This window comes from Hemicordylus capensis, chromosome 11, assembly GCF_027244095.1.
Source record: "Hemicordylus capensis ecotype Gifberg chromosome 11, rHemCap1.1.pri, whole genome shotgun sequence".
Lineage (NCBI taxonomy): Eukaryota > Metazoa > Chordata > Lepidosauria > Squamata > Cordylidae > Hemicordylus > Hemicordylus capensis.
Genome location: NC_069667.1, coordinates 25,992,593 through 26,017,911, shown reverse-complemented (window position 1 = coordinate 26,017,911; position 25,319 = coordinate 25,992,593). Strand labels below are relative to the sequence as shown.

The 25,319-nt window shown below is 44.2% G+C and overlaps 1 protein-coding gene across 13 annotated transcripts in view; it reads right to left on the bottom strand.

The window, feature by feature from the left end:
- PCDH11X (protocadherin 11 X-linked) overlaps positions 1–25,319 on the bottom strand; it is a 651,427-nt gene that overhangs the window by 503,295 nt on the left and 122,813 nt on the right. For all 13 annotated transcript variants that reach the window (XM_053273694.1, XM_053273695.1, XM_053273693.1 and 10 more), the window contains one exon: positions 4,698–4,745. In XM_053273694.1, coding sequence (XP_053129669.1) covers positions 4,698–4,745 — 48 coding nt within the window. The remainder of the gene's footprint in view (positions 1–4,697; positions 4,746–25,319) is intronic.

Below are 25,319 nucleotides of genomic sequence, written 5' to 3'. Positions count from 1 at the left end.
CTTTTAATGCCTCCTTATCCAAACCAACTGACTCTTGGGGTTTTCCATTACTATGACTATTGCATCACATCAGTTGTTTACACAATGAATCTGTATTCAATCATGAATCCCACAAGGGCCTGGTGTTGTGTTGTCCTCCAGGCTTTGTTCTGTCATGGTGACTCAATACAAAAGAAAGTTCAAAGAAACATTTCGTAAGAGCCTGATATTTGTCAAGGTATTTCTGGCAGTGAATGTTTGCAGATCTTGGCAAAGCTGGAGGACAGGAAGGATTGGAGAGCATTCTACAAAAATGCTAAGAATAAACAGTGGGATACTTGAGATATGAAATTATTATGAGACACAAGATTTTCTACAGAATCTAGACTATACAGAAATGTACATTAACCGTTAACATTACTGGTTAATGTACCAGTCTCTACAGGGAAGACAGCAACTTGACCTTGAAGGGTCAACCCGTTAGCCTTTTTCTAAGGTGAAACTAAGGAAAAAGGCAGAACAGGTGACTTGGATGTGTCCAAATATGGCACCCATTGCACATTTCCACCATGATAGACTGGACACATGCATACCGAGAGACACCATGGTGCAATGGTTAGAGTGTAGGACTAGGACTGGGGAGACACGACCTTAATACTTGCTAGGTGACTCTGGGCCAGTCACTTCTTTTTGCCTAACCTACCTCACAGGGTTGTTGCGAGGAGAAACATAACTATCTGCACTGCCCTGAGATCCTCAGAGGAAGAGTGGGATAGAAATGTAATAAATAAATAAATAATCCCTTTCATGCTTGACACATTTACCACAGCAAAGATCAGTTGCCTTTCAACAGTTGTCTGCAAAGCACTAAATAGCTCTGGGAACTGTAATCTGTGAATATTCATTATATAGTGGAGGGATTTCCTAGAAGGCACTAAGACCCCCCAACACAGAGGAAGAAAAACTATGCCATATTGGAGAACAGATGACCATCTGATTAGCGGTTGACTTGAAGTTAACTAATTTGGTAGGGCAGGTAGTAAAGACGGTTGCCCAACAAGATTGTTGGATGGTTGTGCAGCAAAGAACCTCAGAATAGCAGCCAATTATATACTGATATACCTCTCTCAGCTAACTAGTTTGCTGAAGTTCAACAGGTCAGATTTCTCTCCAGGGCATGTCAGCTTTCACACAAAAATTGTTCCCCCTTTTATAACCCTTATCTGGCCTTGTCTCTTCTCAGCCCCCAAGGTCTGCCCTCACAAAGCACCTGTAAGTCAGCTGATCCTGTGGATGGGTGAATGTGAGACTCTTACAGATCAGCTGACCATCTGATAGAGTCACGTTCTACTGCATGTTGGGATGAGCAGATATCACTTGATTGCTAATTGTGGGTCTTGTGGGTCAGGCCTAACACAGACCTGCTATTCTGTACATTCTTATTACATGTCTTTCTCCTTCATTTGTTGGTTCATAGGAAAACAGATCCATGCTACCTATTTCAAGCAAAAATGGAGACAGGTGAGATTTAGCCTGTTCCAAACTTCTTGGCCTTTAATTTATGGTATGGATCAGAAACTGGTCCACAACTGAATAGCACCAGATTATTACAAACAAATCAAGATCAAGGCAATTCAGTATTTCTCTATTCATCATAATGCATTTCACGACTGCAGTGAAAATTAGATTCCAAGTATTAAAAATAATGCAAACATTGCATTTGCACACTGAATAATAAGGATCCTGAAATAGTTTGTGCTGAATATCACAAGCCCCTGTTATAACCAAACAGATGGGTGGGCATGGGGATAGACTCTACAAACCGATCGTGCTCTGCACAGGGCATGCAAGAACCATGTTTTGATACCGCTGGTGGGAGAATAGTTTGATTACTACCAGTTTGCGTCTCTCTGGGCACCTAAGCCTGGGAATCTAGTTTTTTGTGGTTTTTTTTTTTAAGGAATTGGGGTGGAGGGAGAGAAAGAAAAAGCAAACACATCCCCTAAGGAGGAAGAAGTGATTAGCATTCATCAATAGCAATCTCTCTGAGTGATGGGGAATGGTGCTGACAGGCTCCAAAGGGAACGGCGCCAGCTCAACTTCTGAGGAAGGGAGCGATAATGCAGAAGCGTTGAGAACAGAGGTGAAAATAGGAGCTGGGAACAAGAAATACAAGACATCCAAATTTCCATTTGCTTCTCAAGACCATCAGTGCCCATTGCGGTGTTTACAGCTCAGTCCAGAGCAGACAGGTCCAGGACTTGTTTTTGCATTTTATAAAGCGCTGGGGTATTGGGTGGGGCCTGGACCCTATTCCCTGAGAATTTGCAGGGCTTTTTCACCCAGGAGGCTTACAGCAGTTTCTGATGCACAGGTTAAGCCTATGCCAGATGGAATGCAGTCTCCAATTACTAAAGCCTCTCTTTAGATTCTGTGACACATCGACACGAGCAGTACAAGAGAGACTCCAAGGCAAATTATTCCCCATAGGTGAAAATGACCATTTTGATGCTCTGAGAGTACTGCAATACCTCTGCCTCACTCTGAGTGAGTGCGAACACCTACCTGCGGTTACTCAGTTATAAGGCAAGAGCCCTCTGCACTTGCTTAAGGGTGCCTTCTGTATTACTGTTTGGCTTGTGTGGGGAATTAACACCAACTTTCAAGATCAGGTTCCAAAACAAAACAACAGGGATCCATGGGTTTAAACCCCAGGGCTGAGCCATGCAAAGAGAAGCCATGACGGAACCAACACAGTGAGGCTGTTCTCATGATCAGCCTTGTCTGGGCTAGGTTGCTCATGTGGAAATTCCACGTGCAACGCTCCAAATGTCAGGAAGTATATAAGGGAGGACTGGCCAGTGATGAGCGGCCAGTCTGGGAGGATGGCTCACTCTGGAAGGAGCTCTGGGATTCCAACTGAGCCGTGGTGGAAGTGCCTTCAGGAGAGGGCTGGCGAATGGAAGAAGCCCCAGCCAAAAGCATTAATTTTCCTCGCAGGCGAATGACTCTGAGGCCATCCTAGCCCCATCGATGCTAGAGGGCAGCAGCCCTGAGAAAAGCCTGACACCTGGAAATAATTTGGGTGCAGCATCCCACAGCTCTGAACCTCTGACTGTCACTATGTGAAAGCATGTGCTGTGTTCCAGAGATCAGACAACCACCTGATGGGCTTCAATCCCTGTGTAGTATCTCTATCGTGGTCTTTAAGCCAACTACTATTATTGATTGATTTGATTTCTATACCGCCCTTCCAAAAATGGCTCAGAGAGGCCAGATTCCGTATAAAACTAGTTTTATACAGAATCCATAAGCATGCTGCTCCCAAACCTATTTATCCCACACCACACCTGCTTCTTTCATGCCTTCCACCTTTTATCACCTGTCCCACCACTGAAATTTAGATGGTGAGCTCCTTGGGAGCAGGGATCTGTTTTGCTTATGCTGCTCTGCAAGTACCACGGACATCGACAGTACTATGAAAACAAAAGGGACTCTGCTCTTAGCCAAATGGTTAAACAAGGCCCTATTTGCACATACTTTTACCAGCTCTTATTGCAAAGGAGCATCTTTTCCGCTCCTTTACTCCGAAGTAATCCTAGTCATTTCAAAGGAGCCACATGATGGCCAAAGGCTTGAGGGCTGCAGCTGCACCTTCGTTGTTTTCCCGGTTTTTTTGGTTATAAAGCAAAATTATATATGTTGCTCTTTTTTCCCCCTAACAAAGATTGGAAGGACAACGTAACAGAAGTGGGGAGTGGGGGAAAGAGCTTCCTTTCAGTTCTTTATTTGCACACAAGTTGACAGATGTGCATTGATTATTCTGTCATTAGCTCCTACAACTACAACACGCAGATTTTTAATTCATGCATAGACATACTCCATTTAGCTTTTCTTCAACAACCACACATGACAAGAGACACATTTTTCATTACAATACATAAAAGCTGATTTGGGATTAAAAGATGACCGTGGTTCACTCTCTCTGGCTCTAAATGTTTATGAGAAAATGTGGTGGGTGGGGGGATATAGAAACACTTGATGAAAAATATGCTCATTCTAATCGCTTTTCTTGATTATTTCAAACTAAAATCAAGAACAAGATTTAGCAGAAAATATGGGAAGAGAGTGAATCTGGGAAGAGAGTACATGGCAGCCCACTTGCTGCAGGGAAGCAGTTGGCAGCAGACAGACAATACAAGATATCCCGAGCCCCAGTTAATGCCGAGTTCACACATGCATGATTACTTGACTACAACATCTAGTGATGACCTGCATGCATGAACGAGCCATCACAGAAAGCAAATGCAGGCACAGCTTCCTTATCTATAACATGAACTCAAAGACAATACTTTTTACTAGAGCCATTCCATGCATTCAAGATGCAAATCATCGTCAGGTGGTAACTGTATCAGGCAACATCTAGTGTTGGGCATGCATGCCTCACACTGCTCTAAAGCTGAATTCCAGGCTGAAATAAAAAAACGAACTCTTCCTTTTGAGCTAGTCTGAAGACAGGGCAGCACATACATATTACTCTTAAATTTAAAACAAACATTCGCTTGTTTTAAACATTTCAAAATTCACAGCTTTGAATTTTGGGATCTGGAATAAGGTCTAGTCCCTTCAGTGCAAAGGGACATTGCATTACATTACAAACAAATGGGATCTAAACTATATATTCTTAAAGAAATCTGCTGTGGTTTTTACATATTTACCTGTTCATTGGTAATGGATCCAAAAGTCCTTTTCGGAGCGGTTTTGGGCTGCGATGCAAACACAAAATGAGAAAGTTGCTGTAAGTGATTCACAATCAACCAGATGATTTTTAAAAAGAAAAAGAAGATGACCCTCACTCAAACATTTAATCTGGAACATCAACTTTGCTCTTCTGTTATCCCTAAACAGCCATGCTGGGGCATGAGACTAAGTCTGCAATACAGTATCTACTAATTCGCTCCTGTAAGATATAGCACCTCAACTGAATGAGCATTCGCAGTGGTGGTGGTGGTGGTGGTGGTGGTAGAACAATTCAACATGTAGAAGAACAAGATACACTTTGGACAGAAATATGTGCAGGAGTTAACTCAGATGCCCATTCAGATAAACCAGCAATTAGTCCAAGGGATTCTGCAGTTTCCTGCCCTGCATCTCTACCCTCTAGATCTCATCTTCTGCCTAGCTGTTCCAGCTGAGAGATAATTAAAGTTCCCAAAGTGGGCCCGGCAGTATACCTACTACTCATGTTCATGTAGGTCATTGATGGTCACATACAACACCAGAGGGGAAGATATGGTACAAGCCCATGACCTTTTGCTGCCTGCAGCAGAGCACCAAAGTGAGTCCTTCCATTCAAACCTGTTCCCTTCCCTTCCTATTACAAAAGAGGCCCATGCACACATCGTTTTCAACACTTGTACAACGGGTGTTCAGCATACCCAAGTGCAGATCTGTGCACAGGTACAGTCATTCATATGTCATGCTAAACACAGGTACACTTCCCAGCTGTCCCATGCATTTGAAGGGCCTGTATCCAGGTTCACTTTTAAAATAAACCCAGGTACAGTCATTCACACAAACACGTGTACGACTGCAAAGACATCACTGCAGCATCATGTCTGAATCAGGCGAAGGAGAAATGAAGAGCAGTGCTGCAGGACCAGATTGCCATCTTTCCTTTGCAGGTCATCTATGCGGGGGGCAGGTTTAACAGGTGAGCTGCTGGGCTGCCCTTGGGAAGTAGCCCAATTCACCCTACTTCTTGGTAGGTGTGATCCTAGAAAGTAGGCTATGCGGAAACTCCATGTTGACACAGGAGAAGCCCAATGAAAATGGTTGGTTGTTACACCGTTGACTATTGCAAGATTTAAGCTGCAAATCTATGCATGCTTACTTGAGATTAAGCCCCACTGAACTCAATGATCCTGACTTTTGCATAAACCTCCCAAGGCTTGCACTGTGAAGCTGTTAATCAATACATCTACACTTGATCAGACTGGCAGTCTACCAGCACCACTAAAGCAAGCCCAGCCAATACGCGTGTTTTAGAGAAACTCACATAAAATGCTGACAGAAGTATGTGGCATGCAATATTGCTTTGCCTATAAAAAGGAAATGATAGCTTTTTTAAAACATCAGTTTTACATGCCAGGGGCTATATCCTGCAATGAATCACACAAGCAGAAAATGCTCAGGTTGGGGGATGTGGTTTTTAAAACTCAAAGATCCTCCCCTGCAGGGCTGATCATTTATACTCCTGAGGGTCACGTGGTTGATTCTCAATTAGACAGTGGACTGCACCAAAATACACACACACGCTGCAAACACACACTGCACACCCATTGCAGCCAAATCCAGCACTGAGTTATGTGGTCTTCAGCACATTCATTTCAGTCAGATTAACTGAGACTGTCTGACTCAGTGAACTTTGTGTTGGGAATGGGGTTTATGCCACACATGCCAGTCACTACAGCATAAGGCTCTGTGATGTTTCGTCTTGTAAGATTCCCAGACAAGAATTGCCCTCTCAGCTTAATTGTCGATTTATGCTAAACATTTCAGGTTGTAGATGCATGAAATATTTGACATCTTTTGTAAACATTCAAGTTATCCCACCCTGACCTCAGTATTCTATGGGCTTCAAAGGAATACATTAAAAAAGATCAACACGGAGAAAGCCAAACATCAGCTTAACCCTGAGGTGCCCAACTTCCACCCTCCAGTGCAGGACTACAACTCTCATCATCCACAGTCACAAAAGCTGAAGGCCATTGTGAATGGGGATGATGGGAGTTGTAGTCAAACAACAGCTGGAGGGCTGAAGTCGCGCAACCCCAAGTTTAACCAAAGGTGGTTAAAGATGGCCTTACAATCCTATGCTTAATTGGGAAGAAGTCCCATTGAACTCTGTGCGACTTCTAAGTAGACAAGCTTACCATTTCACCTTAACACTTACAAGGTAATTAGCTGTAACCGCAGAGGTTTTTTTCTTTACATTTTATTAATGGAGGGGGACCTCCACTTCTGAAAGCTCCCCCCTTTTAGAATTAGGAGAAAATGAATGCAAGGCATGCAACTTGAATAGCACGAGCAAGCTATTGCCTAGAATAGATAAATGTGAGCATATTCAGAACTATGGAAGCGTGAATGTTGCAACGGTAATAAAGGATGCAGGTCTTCCATCTGCTGTCATTTACCCAGTGTGTAATTCAGATTTCCATGCCTTCTGAAGGAGGAGGCGACATGACTCTGCTTCCTCACCTGAAGCAGCCCAGATCACGGCTCTGTGCACTGTAATAAAGCAGGCAGCCTGCATCTTAATAGATGCATGGAGGTGAACGTCTTGGAAGCCCACACTTAATAGTATCGCTTAACACTGATGCGGGGCAGAGTTCTAACCTCTGAAACGCTTTACATACTGGTCACTCGACACCTGTTTAATTTATGTAAAATTAAGGAGTAAAAAAATCTTCTCACCATCAGATGTGGTGACAGCCACTAGCCTGGATGGCTTTAAAAGGGGCTTATTTATTATTATTATTTATTCGATTTCTATACCGCCCTTCCAAAAATAGCTCAGGGCGGTTTACACAGATAAATAACAAATAAATAAGATGGATGAATCCCTTGTCCCTAAAGGGCTCCCATTCTAAAAAAGAAACATGAGATAGACACCAGCCACAGTCACTGGAGGAATGCTGTGCTGGGGGTGAATAGGACCAGTTACTCTCCCCCTGCTCAATAAAGAGAATCACCACATTAAAAGTTGCCTCTTTGCCAAGTTAGCAGGGGACTTAGCAGGCTTAGACAAATTCACGGAGGACAGGCCTATCAATGGCTACTAGGCCACCTCCAGCCTCAGAGGCAAGATGCAATACCAGTTGTAGGGGAGCAACAGCAGGAGAGAGATGGCACATTCTCAGCTCCTGCCTGTGGGCTTCTCAGAGGCATCTGGTGGGCCACTGTGTGAAACAGGATGTGGGACTAGATGGGATATGGGCCTGATCCAGCAGGGCTGTACTTAAGTTGCTCCCTTTGGTATTATAAAAAATGCAGGTTACCACATTTAAAATGAGGGATTTTTCAAACACGTTATCCAATACGACATTGCTGAAATAATGTTATATCAAGTGCTTTGGACACTCCCAAGTGCCTAAGTCCCAGAGACATAAGTTTTGGGCAGTACGTAGACAGACAGACAGACAGACAGACAGACAGACAGATAGATAGATAGATAGACAGATAGATAGAATCCAGTGCAGCATTCCCTTCTGGCATTCTGATAACATTGTTGTGCTTTCCTTGGCTTCCATTTCATTGATTGTTGTAGTTTCCCTTTACTCCAGGGACAGGCAAACTTTGGCACTCCAGCTGCTGTTGAACTACAACTGCCATCATCCCCAGCTGGGGTGACAAATGTTGCCTACTCCTGCTTTGTTCTATTGTTTTGTTGCAAGTCATCATCATTACTTTTTGAAAAAGTGGGGAGGGGGAGAGGGAGAGAGAGAGTCAACAAGGTGATATATACGTTGGTTGGGTTCACCTATTGCAGAAGACCTGCGGTTCTCCCAGTCTGAGATATGGAGAGAACCTGAAGCTTGTCCTGCAGATAATCAAGTATCTTGGTTTACTAGAAGTAGCTCAGACAAACCAGATCTACGCCTCCTGCCTGGGCCTGCCAGCGAAGTCCTGGATGCTATCCCAGCCTACCTTGCTGCCCTTTGACTGGCAAGCCTTCCTGATGTCTGCTGCTTTGTAGCCATTGGTCCTGATTGAAAGGGGGCGGGCTTGCCTGGAACACCCCAGAAGTTCTTGAAGAGTGTGGGTTCTGACGCTGCACCCACCTCCATGGGAGCGGCACTTGTTTTTGCCGCTCAACTTCAACTCTTACTTGTGCGTCTCAGTTTGAAAACTTGAGAGAACTTCAGGTTTCTGCCTTAGTCACAGATGGTCACACCAGAGGTGCTCTTACCCCTGGACTTTGGGGACGAACTCCAGGGCCTCCACATGCCACAGGGCCCCCCAGATCCTTTTTAGTCTGTACTGGGTTGCCGTGCCACACTTATGGCCTGTACTGCACCAGGTGGCCGAGTGTGATTATGACCTGTGCCGGGTGCTTTAGAGACAGAGAGTGGGGTGAGAGGGGAAAGAAATATGTGGGATGGGAAGCTGTTAAGTTGTGCGTTGAAATGTTTCTGCTAATGCATATGGGCATAAATAGACTTGTTTTATATTCTTACCTTCTTGTGAATTCAGTTGCTATTTGTGCCCTCAACAAGCCACATGTTAAAAATACTGCATATGTCATGGGGTGTGTGTATGTGTGTGCGCACGCGCGTATGCTTGTGTAGCAATAGCAATAGCACTTACATTTATATACCGCTTTATAGCCGGAGCTCTCTAAGCGGTTTACAATGATTTAGCATATTGCCCCCAACATTCTGGGTACTCATTTTACCGACCTCGGAAGGATGGAAGGCTGAGTCAACCTTGAGGAGGAGGATGTAGGAGGAGGATGCTTAACTTGCAGGGAGGGGCGGGCAGGCCAGGCACCAAAATTACCCAGATGCACCTCTGGGTCACACACAAGCTGGTTATGGACTTTGCACATAGGTTCTGCATTATGTGTGAAGGCATGCACTGTTTATTATTATTGCTAATGTTTCATTAACAATAACCATTGTAAGTGGTGTTAAGGTTTCCATGCTTCACACAAAGTGAAGCTCCTGGGGTGTTCTCCTTGTTTGTTCCCGAGCTCGGGTTTCTCTCCCTCTCCCTCACCCCCGATTTCTTTTGCACATTTCTGCAAACATTAGAAATGGAAAGTACAGTGTCGAAAGAGGAGGACCAGTCCAGATGGTAATCTCCGCCATGTGCACTGCTGCCGGGGGCCGACTGCTTCATGCCTATGCATTTAAGCAGCTTGCCGTGTGGATCCTTCCAGCTGCATCAAGAGCTCTGCACCAGCACAGCCGGGAGCTCAGCAGCATCAGGCACTGGCATGCAAACGGGACCTGCAGGCATAATCTCCGTCACCCAAAGGAAACGGCTGCTGTGGAGGGGAGTCCAGGCAAATGATCGGTTTTCAAAGAGAGCCTGGTAGCCCACCCCCGTCTTTAATTTACTTGGTGGCTGATTTCTCAACTTCTTGGTCTGTTCCCACTCCCTTCAGTATAGTATTAGGAACTCTTTTTTAAAAAAAAACCACGACAATGCAGACAAACGATTTTAAAAAGCAAATTCTCCCCTCCATCACACACTATTAGATATGCTGAGAGACATTTACACAAACCATCAAGAACAGGAGACTGATTCTGTATATGAAGGACAGACTAGGATATTAGTTATGACTGTGCTTTGCTCTAAATACGCCAGTTTTCCAACAGCCTGAAGGAAGACTCCAGAAACATCAAGTGCTCCAGAAAGAAGAAATCCCTCAGGTTTACCGTGCTGTTATGATAAAGCATCTAGGGGAGGTGTATTTATTCAGGCATGCTATACAGGTCCCACAGCTCAGGATGGTGGATTCTGGTCATGCAAGGTCAGCGCTCTCCTCAGATTCCAAAGGCTAATGAAACCCACAAAAGTACGGATGCCTGAAAGTTAATGCTGGGCTTTTCCTTAGGAAGAATGTTGTGGAATGACAATGCAATGCGGCTTTACATAGACTTTACTTATACACTCACTCACTCACTCCTACCTCAGCAAAGAATTCCAGGGTGTTTTGCACAGAGACCTTTGCCAATTATCCTTGCTCAGCCACAAGAGTCGTCAATATTTCTATCCAAAACTATTCACTCCATCAACTCACATCAACAGGCCAGTTTAATCGGGCCATGTAGGAAGGGCAAGTTAAGAACCAGAATGCAAGCCAAATCAGAGTCTGAAGGACATTCAGACGTTTTCATCCCAGGAGAGTTGACCGAGCAGTTAGGAGGGCAGGAGGATCAGTTGGCTGAAGGACTTTAGGAATCTACAGACGGGGGATTCTGCATCAGGTATGGAGGCCTCTCAACCAAACATTCCAAGTCACCCCAAGTTTGCTGACTTCAGAGTTCCTGGTTTGACCAGCATGTGGACCTAACACTTGCAAAACAACTATTAAAAGATTGGATTCTGGATTCTATGGGGTAGTGGTTAGTGTGTTGGACTAGGACTAGGGAGACCCAAGTTCAAATCCTCATTCAGCCATGAAACTCACTGGATAACTCTGGGCCAGTCACAGTAAATAAATAATAAATACAAGGTCATACTTGATGCCTGCTTCCAAAGAATATAAGCTTCTAGACCTCATGGCTGTGAGACACGGTAGAAAATGTGTGCAGTATCCGCTGAAATGGTACACACACACACACCCCTCTCAAGGGAGGCTCTTTACAAAGAAGTTAAAAGGGAAATGGGCAAGGATTGAGGGCTCACATTAGTCTAGGGATTCTCAAACTTGGGTGCCCAGATGTTGCTGGACTTCAGCTCTCATCATCCCTAGCCACAATGGCCTTTGGTCCAACATGATGTTTGGCCTTTGGCCCAACAACACCTGGGGCCCAGGGCCTATCTCGTCCAGCGTCCTGTTTCCCACCGTGGCCCACCAGATGCCTCTGAGAAGCCCACAGGCAAGATCTGAGGGCATGATGGCTGACAACTCATAAAAACAACCCTGCTGGATCAGGCCCAAAACCTACCCTGTCCAGCATCCTGTTTCACACAGTAGCCCACAAGATTCCTCTGGGTACTCCACAGGCAAGAGGAGAGGGCATGCCCTCTCTCCTGTTGTTACTCCCCTGCAACTGGTATTGAGAGACATTGTGCCTCTGAAGCTGGAGGCGGCCCACAACCACCAGACTAGTAGCCATTGATAGACCTGTCCTCCAGAAATTGCTCTAAGCCCCATTTAAAGCCATTCAAGCTCGTGGCCATCACCACATCCTATCGCAAATAATTCCATAAATTATGTGCTGTATGAAAAAGTACTTCCTCTTGCGGGTCCTAAATTTCCCAGCCTTCAATTTCATGGGGTGACCCCTGGTTCTAGTGTGAGAGAAGGAGAAAAGATTCTCTCTGTCCACCCTCTCCACTCCATGCATAATTTTATACACCTCAATCATGTCTCTCCTTAGTCGCCTCTTTTCCAAGTAAAGAGCCCCAGATGCTGTAGCTTAGCCTCATAAGGAAGGTGCTCCAGGCCCCTGATCATCTGGGCTGCCCTCTTCTGTGCCTTTTCCAGTTCTATAATATCCTTCTTAAGATATGGTGACCAGAACTGTACTCAGTACTCCAGATGTGGCTACATCATAGATTTGTACAAATGCATGATAATATTAGCATTTTTATTTTCAATCCCCTTCCTAATGATCCCTAGCATGGAACTGGCCCTTTTCATAGCCGCCGTGCACCGAGACAACACTTTCAATGCACTGTCCACCATGACATCAGTATCTTTCTCCTGGTCAGTCACCAACAGCTCAGATCCCATCAGTGTATATGCGAAGTTGGAGTTTCTTGCCCCAACTCAATTCATCATAAAACAAAAGAGCAAGGGAGGAGGGGGAATATAATTGTTACAAATAAACCACCGATTGTTTGCTAACCACTCTCTTGGAGGAATGAGCTGATACAGACATTGCAATGATTCCCACATCTGGAAAACTGGGTTGGAGGGTGGAGAAAAGAACAACTTGGTTCCAATTTGATCTCTAACAATAATGGATGTCAATCTCAAGTTGTTGTTGTTTTTAAAAAAACTCAATAAACGTCCTGAAAATATTTTCATTCAGGCACAATGTGATTGAAGGGACATTTAAAAAAGCATAAAGAAACAGGTCTTATGGTTTTAAAAGTAATGTTTCTTTCTAGGAAAAAAATGCTGACATTATGTTTTAATTGGGTGACATAAATAAACCAAGTGTTTTAACCAAAAGCAACAAAACTCAAGAAGGCACTAAACATAATAAAGAATCAAAGAGCATATTCTTCTCCTCCAGGGACATGATTTTATGTCCATCAATGCTTATTTATTTTATTTTATTTTTCTGTACTGTAAAACGAACGCAAATCACAGGATGCAGGATTTTTCCAATTTACAATTGCAGAAACATGATGGGACTCACAAAGCTGCCCCCCACCTTAATTCTCTCTTCCTTGCTATGCTCACAAATGTGTTGTGAGTTGTACAGTCAGCTATGCAAACTGAAATCTGAAGGAGACATCTACAAATTTAGAATGAGCTGACTAGCCCGCCATCGTTTGTGCTTGCCACCAACCCCCTCTCTTCCGCCAAATTCTTTCTGGCATGCAAGCAGAGGTCTTAGGAGGGAAGTGGGTCTTCCCTTGTCTACCCTGGAATATGGAGGTGGTGAGAAACAGCGAGAGAGCCCGTCTCCTACTGCCCCAAGAGGATTTCTGCTGTTGCTTACCTGGGCAGTGAAAAGAAACCTCTCACATCTGTGTGGTGCTGGGTCTCGCTGGCAAGGGGATTTGTGGTTGCCTGGTCTTAAGTATTAAAGCACATCTTCATTCTTTGAGAGCATTTTTAAAAATCAAAGAGAGAGAGAGTGGTTTATGTTGAAAATCCTCCTCCCCCTCCCCCAGAGAATCCTTTCAACTTTAGCGCGCACAAAAAGTATGTGTGTTTTCTTTTTTCTTCATTGGCTTAGGAAGGAATCATCAGATGCACCTAGCTAAACCCTTGACATATTCCTCAGAAGACACTTCTCGACTGCCTACTGGAAGATAATAAATAACAATACTTCAGAAGTTATAAATCTGATAAAATTTCCCACACGAAGCACAGTTTTACCAGGAAATACTAAAAATAGTTCCAGTGAGAGATTGGATTTTTAAAACTAATTAAGTAAAGGCTGTTTACGGCGCTGATCACAAAATGCAAGGGACGCAGCAAAATGTATTCCTGGCTTTTCTAGCATTTGATTATTTAAAAAGGTCAAGTCGCTCTCCCTCCCCACGTCTCAAGTTTTATCATCATTTAAACTGTGAATAGCCTGAAAGTTCAGGATACTTGAAGTGGAATTTACATGCAATAGTTTTAATGCATATACCCCCACAGGCATTTATCCTCCCAAAAGAGCCACGTAGGATAGCTGATAGAGAGGCTGACCTGCAGACTGGGAGACCCATATTAAAATTCCCACTTTGAATAGAAAAATCACTGGATGACCCAAGGTCACTCAGGACCAAGAAGAGAGACAAGATTCAAGAGAATGGTGATCAGGTCTTCTTCAGATATGTTAATTTTCGCTTACAAGCAACTGCAAGTGGGATTGTATCAGGGAAGCAGCACAGGAAAAGGCGGCTAACTTTGTCATATGCACAATTTATCTGATGCAAACCACACCCTGCAAAGAGGCAATTCGCCCCACAGCAGAAAACATAAAATGCTGTACTTAACACTTAAAATAGCAGGAGGTCTGATCTCATCTGTTTTAGAGCTCTATCTTAACATATCTAACAAGTTAATAATTCTGTAATTTTGGGCATGATCCTCATTCTCTGTCACAAGAACATAGGAAGCTGCCATATACTGAGTCAGACCATCGGTCTATCTTGCTCAGTATTGTCTTCACAGACTGGCAGTGGCTTCTCCAAGGTTGCAGACTGGAATCTCTCTCAGCCCTCTCTTGGAGATGCTGCCAGGGAGGGAACTTGGGACCTTCTGCTCTTCCCAGAGCGGCTCCATCCCCTGAGGGGAATCTCTTCCAGTGCTCACACTTCTAGTCTCCCATTCATATCCAACCAGGGTGGACCCTGCTTAACTAAGGGGACAAGTCAGGCTTGCTACCACAAGACCAGCTCTACTCACTGTCACTAAGGGATTGGTTGAATAAAGTATCGAAACTGACAGAGAGATGCAAATTTGTGTTTGTTCAATTACAAAGACAACTCACAAACATTTTGAAAATGTTTATATACACTGATCTCTGTTACAAAAGAGATGAATAGGAGATATACTTTTATCTATACACAAGTCACACACAGCGATCTTGGGATCTTCTCATCGTTTCTTGTAATCAAAGCTCAAGCAGCCATGGGCAACTAGTCACTTGCAACAACTGGTGGCCCACATCCAGATGGCCATGATCCCCAAGCATATCAAAATAAACATCCAGCCAGTTCAATAGGATAAGCATCAAGAGGAAGACAGGAACTTAGGGAACGGCCTTCTACTGAGTCAGACCACTGGTCCATCCAGCTCAGTATTGTCTACACTGACAGGCAGTGGCTCTCCCACCAAGGTTGCAGGCAGGAGTCTCTCCCAGCGCTGCCTGGAGATATTGCCAGGGATGGAACCTGAGATCTTCTCCGTGCAAAGCAGATTCTCGCCCAGTAAGCCAAAGCCCCATCCCCATTGGGGATAACCTTGCAGTGCTCACAACCAGTCACCCATCCAAATGCAAACCAGGTAGATCCTGCTTAGCAAAGGGGAGAATTCATGCTCCCTCCCACTAGACTAGCTTTCCTCCTCTCTGGAGGCACAATCCCATCTGCATTAACACACTGCTCTCTGATGTCTCTTGCTGGATTGGGCCAAGAAGCCTGACTTGTCCTCAACTTCTAGGCTGCACAAGGATGTCGCTATATCGAGACCTACACGCCTGATCAAGAAAGAAGAACTGTTTGTTTCTTAGTCTGACCGAAGCCCCTCGATGATTTATAGTGACAATACATGAGATTATCGTCACCCTTGTTCATCCACTTCCTCTTTCATCTGCTTATAACCTTCACTGTCTGTCATGTTGATTTAAGTTGCACTCCTGGGATAAGAGTCATGTCTTTATTCGCCAAGAGTGCTTCCCACATGCTCAGTCATAATGGACTAAAACAAAAGAGGCTTCTTATCCTGGACTCCCCACAAGTACTGGCCTAGCAGGCTTGGGCACCCCTTCTCTGTCTCTTTCCTTTGCTCTGTATGATAGTCCCAGATGCCAGGATTCACAGCCCAATCGCCCACTGAGCCAGCAGCAGGCACTGCTTTAAATCATCCCTCCCTGAAACTCATTACAAACACAGCATGAAGTTCGGTAGCTCATGGCTGGGGCTGGAGAGAGGCGGGTGTTCTCCATATGTGGGGTCTAACTTGGACCAACTGAACATTACTGAAGCATCCTCTTCTGGAGGACTTCACTCATCCCTTTCAAACTCCAACAGACATTCAGAGTGCACATACTGTATGGAGATTTCCTAACAGCGTAGTGGTTAGAGTGTTGGACTAGGAATGGGAAGACCCAAGTTCAAATCCCGATTCGACCATGAAACTCACTGGGTGACTCTGGGCCAGTCATGTATCTCTCCGCCTAACCTACTTCACAGGGTTGCTGTGATGATAAATATAACTATGTACACCTCACTGAGCTCCTCGGAGGAAAAAGCAGGATATAAATGTAATAAATATATAAGAGGAAGGAAGGAAGGAAGGTCAGAGTACACCCAAATACAGCTGTCCCTAGACACATACAATCCTAGAAAGGGAACCATGTCCTTCCTTTGATCCCCCTACTTTTGAACCTTGATCTGAAAAGGTGTCCTGGAACAGGTTGGGGAATTTGTCAAGTAGCTGCCAAAGCTAAGCAAACATATTTGGTTTTTTTTCTTTGCACAGTTGATTGTCCTCTAGCAGCTGCCATTCAGCAGAGGGTCAAGTAGCAAAAGGCTGCCCTGCAGTCTCAGCAGGCCAAGTGGAACGTATATCCCTCCAACTTAACAGAAGGACTTAGATCACAAGTTCTCTCCAAAGAGCTGTGCCACAATGCCATATGCCTTTGTGAGGGAGGCCTGTTCTTCACACGTTCGATCTGTAACTTTCTCGTGTCAGCCTAGCTCCGTTCAAAAAGGTGGATATGATATGTTTAATTACCACCAATATCTCCCCCACCCCCCACTCAACCATGCTGAATGACACGGTTTTGTTTCTGAGGCCCATTGGTTCTGAAACAGATGGACCAGGAAATACTGCACTAGCAGAACAATGCAACCCAGAGAAGTTAAGGGAACAGCAGCCGCCATTCAGAAGCCTGCAAGTTATGCATGTGTTGACAAGTACATGAGAACTGAGCATGAGAACCTTTCCCTGCTAACTCAGCAAAGAGTCACCTCTTTAAAGTGGTGATTCTCTTTATTGAGCAGGGGAAGAGCAACTTGCCCTATCCATCCCCAGCACAGCATCCCTCCAGTAGCTGTTGCTGGTGTACATACAGAGAGAGAGAGAGCGCGCTTTGGGAACTTTTTGTTGAAAAGCAGAATATAAATATTTGTGGTATTCATAACACTGCTTATTTCAGTCAGTGCTTTTCTAAAAAGTAAACCCAGTGCAAAATAGGAGTGAGGGCAAGAATGATCTTGTGATATTGCTTCAGAAGGTCTATTTGACAGGAAGCATTTTTGAGGGAGTAGCAATATGGCTGCCTTTCACCTTATTTCAGCATTAATCAAGTCAATCCACATCTCTATCTCTTGGCTTCAGAGAGCCTCCAAAGGTCTTAGAGTTATGTGGAAGAGAAATCATTTAGCATCCTCAAGATACACCTGCACTTGGGGGAGACATCTTCTTCCATCCTATCAAATGTCAGAAAGCAAAGCCAAGGAAGTTGTGTTGCTGTTATACTGATCCATGAAGAAGAAGAACATGAGATCTGCTGAGCAAGATGCATCGTTTCTGTAATTTGAAGGCAAAGTTGTGCACAACCAATCAGATTCCCTAAATGATATTAATTAAGGAAGATAAGATCTTCACACAAGCACTCCTATCCCCAAGAAGCTCAGCAATTAACTGGGCCACTTTCTCTAATGGGTTTACACATGCATCAACACTGAAGAGAAGCATTCTACACCTGCAGGCATCAGTTTTGCGAAGTCACGAATGAGCTGGGCAGGCTTTTAACTGGGCGGCATCTCCACACACAGCTTTCAGTGTCAAGCCTGCTGCAAACCCATTAGCCGGCATATGATTAGTTTAACATATACTGCATCTATTGTATATCAAGTCATTCTAAAAGGTGGGGGGAGGTATTCACTGCAGGGTAAAGAAAGAGTTCCACTTTTCAGCTGGATTTCTCCGAGAGATAAATTATGGCGTTGCTGTTAATACAACCAATTTACAGTATTCACAATAATGGTTTTCATATTTTGCAAGTCATTAAAAGGTACAGGCCCACCAGCGGCTGATGAACTACAACTCCCATCATCCCTATTAGCCACTGTGACTGGGGATTATGGGGGTTGTAGTCCATCAACAGTTGGCGGTTCCAAGTTGTACACTCCTGTGCTATAGCATCATCCAAATTCAAACCTTTTTTTGGTGGGGGGGGGGAGAATACTATATAAAATCAAAAACATTTTCCTTTCTAAAAAAAAGGACCACAGTGTGTTGTGGTGGTGGAGCCACACCTCTTACAGCTGTTGAGAAGCAAGCACCAACCAATCAGCTACCCCTGCTAACTGAGCAAAGAGACACCTTCTAAAGTGGCAATTCTCCAACATTTAGCAGGGGAAGAGCAACCTTGGAGAAGCCGCTACTAGGGCTGATAGACTCTGGAGAAGCCGTTGCCAGTCTGGGAAGACAATTCTGAGCTAGATGGACTAATGGTCTGACTCAGTATACGGCAGCTTCCTAGGTACCTATGGGACTGGCCCTGTCCAACACCAGCACAGCATCCCTCCAGTGGCTGCTGCTGGTGTCCACTTTATGTTTCTTTTTAGATTGTGAGCCCTTTGAGGACAGGTGGCCATCTTAGTTATGTCTTTGTTTTTCTATGTAAACTGCTTTAAAAAGTGGTAGAAAAGTGGTATATAAGTAGTAGTAGTAGTAGTAGTCGTAGATAGTTACAATCCTTCGCTACTACCTTGCATAGGAAAGCAGGTTTTATGTCCACTTCCTTTCAGCTCTGAAAATAAAACTATCTGACAGGATGTTCTAGCAGCCCCTCAGACCTGCTTGTCAAGTCATGACAGAATCTTTCAGACAGAAGTGTGTCAAGAACTGCACAACAATGACAAAGCAAGGTTTTGTCTGAAAGACATTTTTGATAGATAGATTTTATCTTTCTCAAGTCTTGACTTTCAGAAAAAGGAACAAAAATGGTCCTCTCTCATGTTGTTGTTGTTTTTAAAGCTCAGTAGGACAGATGGAATCTCTGAGCAGCCCCCACCACACAAGACGAATGATAGGATGTGGTGAAAAATTCAAACATTACTTGCAACTCTACTTGTGGGAAGCAGAACAAAGTGTTGCATTTCAAAGTTCTCCATAGGTTTCCATCAGTGTTTACACAAAAGACAGATTTCCAGTCTCTTGTTCCAAAGCAATGCCTTGAAATCACCTTTTTTTATTTCCGGTTCTGCTGTTACTTTGACATATTGGCTGAACAGAATAAGAAAAGGGGAAAGAGTCCCATATCTCAGCTTTGCCCTCAAGACACAGAAGGCTTGGGAAATTTGAGAGTCCCACACTAGGTTTTGCATTAGACAGAGAGATGCGGCTGCAAGTTTTGATGTTAAATTTAATCACAACATCCATTTGGGGCCCTCAATCCAACAGAATCCCTAGCAGATAAATAATTATATTTGTGGTCATTACCACTTTCGGTGATCTGGTCCAGAACTACTCTGGTAATGACTGTATGGAGAAACTATATGGAGCAATTTTGTAACTGTTCATGCCAGCATCACCGACCAAATAATGGTACAAATGTGAGATGAAACCACATTTCTCCATGTGATGCCTTATTACAAGCTATCTCTTGTAGTAAGTGAGTAACCCCAGTTACTCCCAGACCAGTCTGGGTACATGTACAGAATTTCAGCTCTATATTGCAGCGATTAAATTCACAAGAAGGCATTGGAATTGTGAACGGCACCCTGCTGTCCCCGTAGGGACTGCGGTGTCACGATGCAGGGATTGTGGAAGCACACTTCTGAGATTCGTGCTGACTCCGTGGTAGGGTCTAGTCTGGAAAGCGCCAAGGTGAGGGGCTTTTTTAAAAAGGTACTATTTCCCTCCCTCAGCACCCAGCCCCCCTGGAGAAGGACTCATGGGCTGCCCCTACATCGAGAGAGAGCCTCTCGGGGCGGGGGCTGCCTGTGAGATCATGGCCCACCTACACCCTCCCTTCCTGAAACTTTGGCAAGCCAGGGCCAGTCAGATCACACAGTATGGGGCCAAGCATATAAAGGCGACACCTTATGTTCCTCAGTATAACATGGATAAAGGCAGAAGGAGGTGGTGGGAATTATTTCGCCTTGACCATGAAGTTCCTCTCTACAGATGGACAGAGACTGTGAATTCAGCCAGCCTTGCAAGCACTAAACTACTTCAGCACCATGTCAAGTTGGTAACATGCAGCTACCTTCAAGGAAAGGGGCAGGCAGGCAACCCGCCCTTTGCCAGGCAGCCTCTGCAGGTTCACCGAGTCTTGAAAATCACATTTTAAAAACGGTACGCTCTAAGTCTTGTACTGCTTTAAATGGTGCTTTGAAGGCTTAACTTGGAAACAAAATGGCTCATGTGAGTCTGGCCCTGGATTTCTAGCTCGACGACAGGAGTTCATGTCACTTCTTACCTCTTTCACTAAGCTTGCTATTAACCCCAGAATGAGAAGACGACAGGTTTCAAACTTAAACTATTAGAGTTTGGGAGGAAGGGGGAGGAATTGCCAGGACGTCTACAATGCTAACCTGCGAAAAGTGAAGGGAAAGGTCAGGTCTGTTCCATAGCTGATGCCTAGAAGAGCCCTGGGTCATGAGGACGCGGAGATTGAAGGAACGAAATAGACAGAATAAATTGACAATGTACTTGGGTAAAATTACTCTGACTCTGGGACATCAATAAGAACTACCACACGTTGCCTTAATAGGACCTGCAATTATAAGGAAATAATGTAAAATGTGTCTCACCAATACCAACAGCAAATTATTCAATTAATATCTCTCACACCCACAGCTATATTCCCCTGCCTTCAAAATCAGCTACAGTATTATTATTATTATTATTATTATTATTATTATTATTAAGGGATTAGGCAAATCAAAACTAAGGCTTTTCATGAATGACAAGTTAGGAAGCTATGAACCACTCTTTCTGCAAATAAAGATCAGCACAAGACCTGGCTATGACTAAGCTTGCTGTTTACTGTACATATGTCTACATAAGAGACATCCATTATCCATTATTAAAATATTGCCTGTCTCTAATAAGAGAAGTCATGAGAATAATCTTACTAACAATACAATGAGGCACCTTTCAAAGTGGTGACTCTTGCATTCAAGAAGGGGGAGGCCTGATCCAACCCAGTGCAGTCTCTCTCTCCCAGTGGCTAGTGCAGGTGTCTCCTTTGTGATGCCTTTGGGGACCATTTCCTAATTTCTTTTGTGACATTCTTCTGGGAGGGACGACCCCCCCCCACACACACACACACAGAGCACCCAATTAATTGGCTTCATCCCCAAACTGTGGTTTTAAAAGGTCTTTCCAGAGATGAAATTAAAAGCAGGAAACCTACTTTTACTTCTCCTTGCATTGATTAATGACACTATCTGTGCTTCGTGTTTCTGTTGTTGTACACTCTTGAGAATAAGGAGAGATAACAGAATTTGCCCATCCTTTTATCATCAGCATTTTGCAAAATTAGGGCTATAATCTAACACATGTGACTTTTGCAGCCATACCATCAAGATCAATAGATGCTTGCAGGTACAATGCTAGAGGAATTCCTGTTTTGGCAGCAAAGGGAAATGGGAAGGTGCTGGTTATTATGTACAGGAGGGGTTGTGAGCTGGGTATGAGTGCAGGTCTGGAGAAATAGCCAAGGTTAAAAGGTAATTAACATGAGAATGGAGAAGTATAGGAAGAGTAGAAATGTGACTGAAGAGAGCACGCCTCTATCAAGATAGCACTTCTGATTTAACACAATGCATCAGCTGGAAACACTTGAGCAGAGAATGCCTTTGTGTCATCAGCATCCCTTGCTTCTAAACACAGAGACATACTCTCTTCACATCATAATGTTGCAAGTCTTTATTATGGGCTACTTAATTATCTAATGTTTCAAAGCCAACCTCCTTCACTTTTATATAGTTATAATTACAAGCCATCAGGTCCCAAGAGCTCAGAGCAGGTAGAGAGAGAGAGACACTAATTATGCCACCCTATTCCTGGACACCCAAACCCATTTTGAATGAAAATTGTCTTACATTGCTTCAAGAAGATGCATAAGGTTGGGCTCTGGAGAGTCTCCAGTGGAAAATAATCCTGGAAAAGGGTTTGGCAAATCCCTGGCGCCAGAGAGCCATGGTGCCTACAAATGTTACCATGGCACCTAGCCTAGAATATTTAGATGTAATTGAATAAAATCTTTATTTGACCACTTGACGAGGTCATCTGAGGGGGCTCTGCTCCCGGTGCTGACACTGAGGGAGGCTCGGTTGTTGTGCATGTGGGACATGGCCTTCTCTGTTGCTGCCCCGGACTCTGGAATGCTCTCCCAGTGGCTATTTGCTCCTCAGTCTCCATCACAGCTTTTAGAAAGGATGTCAAATCATGGCTTTTCACCCAGGCTTTTATGTGATTGTCTCTGCTGCTGTTCTTTGTACTCTGTATTGCTTTTATGCTTGTGTTTTAAATTTTTAATCAGATTTGTTTTATATTTTTAGCTATTATTTTTTATTTGTGCCTTTTTTTACAATCTTGTTTTTCAATTTTGCTGTAAACCACGTCGGGATTGTTTTAATGAAAGGTGATATATAAATTGAACAATAAATAAATAAATAAATAAATTTGTCCCAGGATGCTCTTTTTGTGTTCTAAGTATGTTACTTGTTAAGAAGAGAAGACCAACTCATTTATCCTCTCCCTTCACAATGTCTGCTGTTAAGTCCGATAATTTTGTTTAGTGCCCATTGTCTGGCTCTTAAACTTTTGGGCTGGCTCCAAGATCTAAACAAAATTTGCCAAGGCCTGGCCTAGAATTATGGGGCAGGTACCAAAGATGCTTCTCTGTCAACCGATTTAAGAAGTAAAGCTCAATATGTGGACCCACACCAATGAAGACAAGCAAACCTATACGGAAGTCCCATCTGCGGTGTTTGATCTGTGGTGGGCCACATGTCATCACTGAATTCTGCAGTCAGTCATTAAGTGATGTATCTGCCTGTACGAACTAGAAATAAGATACCCACCTTTACTCATTGTCCCCTTTGGAAAGAGTCAGGTGATGGGACTCTGGCTTATACTTGGTTTCAGGAAGCAATTCCGCACATGTCCACTTCCCAGTGTGTCACTCAGTTCTTCTACTCCTCAGACTTCTTACTTTGTTGTTGCCTCCTCTCTCTGTTCATGGGCAGGGCATGGGGGAGATGGGCGGAAGCTCACTGGCAGAGCATCAGCTTTGCGTGCAGAAGGTCCCAGGTTCAACCCTGGCAGCAACATCTCCAGATAGAGCTGGGAGAGATTCCTGGCTGAAACCCTGGAGAGCCAGTCAGTGTAGACAATACTGAGCTAGGTGGACCAATCGTCTGACTCAGTATATGGTAGCTTCTTATGTTACAGGAAAACCTAGACTGGGCACTGTGATTACATTTGATTCCATGGGTACAGGACTACCTTTGAGAATTCCTACATCAAGAAACACTAACACTTACCATATATATATATATATATATATATATATATATATATATATATATATATAATCATGCTATTTAAAAAGCCCCTGTGCCATTTCAAAGCCTAAACACATGCAGAGAGACAGAATCAGATATTGCCTCATTGACAGGCCCCATTGTCATTTCTATGGAGCTCCAACTGGGTCAAATTCTTGCTCCGCTCCCTTTCATGGCCTAAATTCTGTAGCACATTCTGGGTTATCTCCGAAAGGCTTTGTTGTATCCCACACGCGGCCTGTCACATCATTGCATACCAACCAGAGGAAAAACCTTTCCTTCCAGCTAGTCAGGAACAGAACTACTGTATAATAGCTTTAGTAGTATGGAGCAGAACTGCAATTTCTCCTGGAGTTCATTAAAAAAAAACTTTCCTAGTATTACTGAGAGCTTAAAAGTGAGATCTAGGTTAGGACTTGGGAACCAAGCAGGATGGTCTGGGGGCCCCCCACACACTCCACATCTTTCCTATCACTTCCCCTCATATCAGACACAAACACATCTCCCCTGGTGGACTGTTCACACATTCAGAACCAATGGACTGTACCACTTCCAACTGAAAAGAGGAGTCATACTTTTCTGGTAGTGTTTCCATATCACCTTTCAAACAAAATAGCTGTGCATCCCCATCGGATGACTCTAAAAAGACTAGTTTTGAGGAGCAAAATTACTGTAACACGCTCTACGTGGGGCTGCCCTTGAAGAATATGCGGAAACTGCAGCTAGTGCAGAATGCGGCCGCTAGGATTTTATCTGGAGCTGCCCGCTGGGATCATATTACACACCCATTTTGAAAGAGCTGCACTGGAGCTGGTCTGGTGGTAGCAGGCATGACCTGTCCCCTTAGGTAAGCAGGGTCCACCCTGGTTGCATATGAATGAATGGGAGACATGATGTGTGAGCACTGAAAGATATTCCCCTCAGGGGATGATGGAGCCACTCTGGGAAGAGCAGAAGGTCCCAAGTTCCTTCCCTGGCATCTCCAAGAGAGGGCTGAGCGAGATTCCTGCCTGCAACCTGGGAGAAGCCGCTGCCAGTCCATGTAGACATATATGGCAGCCTCCTATGTTCCTATGTCTGCTCCCAAAGATTGCTAACGGTTTGATTAGGTCACCAAAGGAGGCTCTGCTCCAGGTGCCGACAATGAGGGAGGTTCAGCTGTCATGCATGTGGGACGGGCCTTCTCAGTTCGTGTTGCCAGACTCTGAAATGCTCTCCCAGGGGCCATCTGCTCCTCAGTCTCCAGCACATCTTTGCTTTTTACCCAGGTTTTTATAGGAGCGTGGCTTTTGTTGCTGCTGCTCTGTATTTTATGGTCCTATTGTGCCTGTTTTTTACACTTTTAATTAGATTTGTATTTTTTATATTCCAATTTAATATTTTTATTGTGTAACTGTTTTACAGTCTTATATTGGCTGAAATGTTTTGTAAACTGCCTTGAGGAGCCACCTAATGGCGCAGGAGGGAAGCAACGTCCCTGGGGAGCAAGGGGTTGCTAGTTCGAATACCCACTGAAAACACGCATATCAGGCAGCAGCGATATAGGAAGATGCTGAAAGGCATCATCTCATACTGCGGGGGAGGAGGCCATGGTCAACCCCTCCTGTATTCTACCGAAGACAACCACAGGGCTCTCTGGGCGCCAGGAGTCGACACCGACTCAACGGCACACTTTA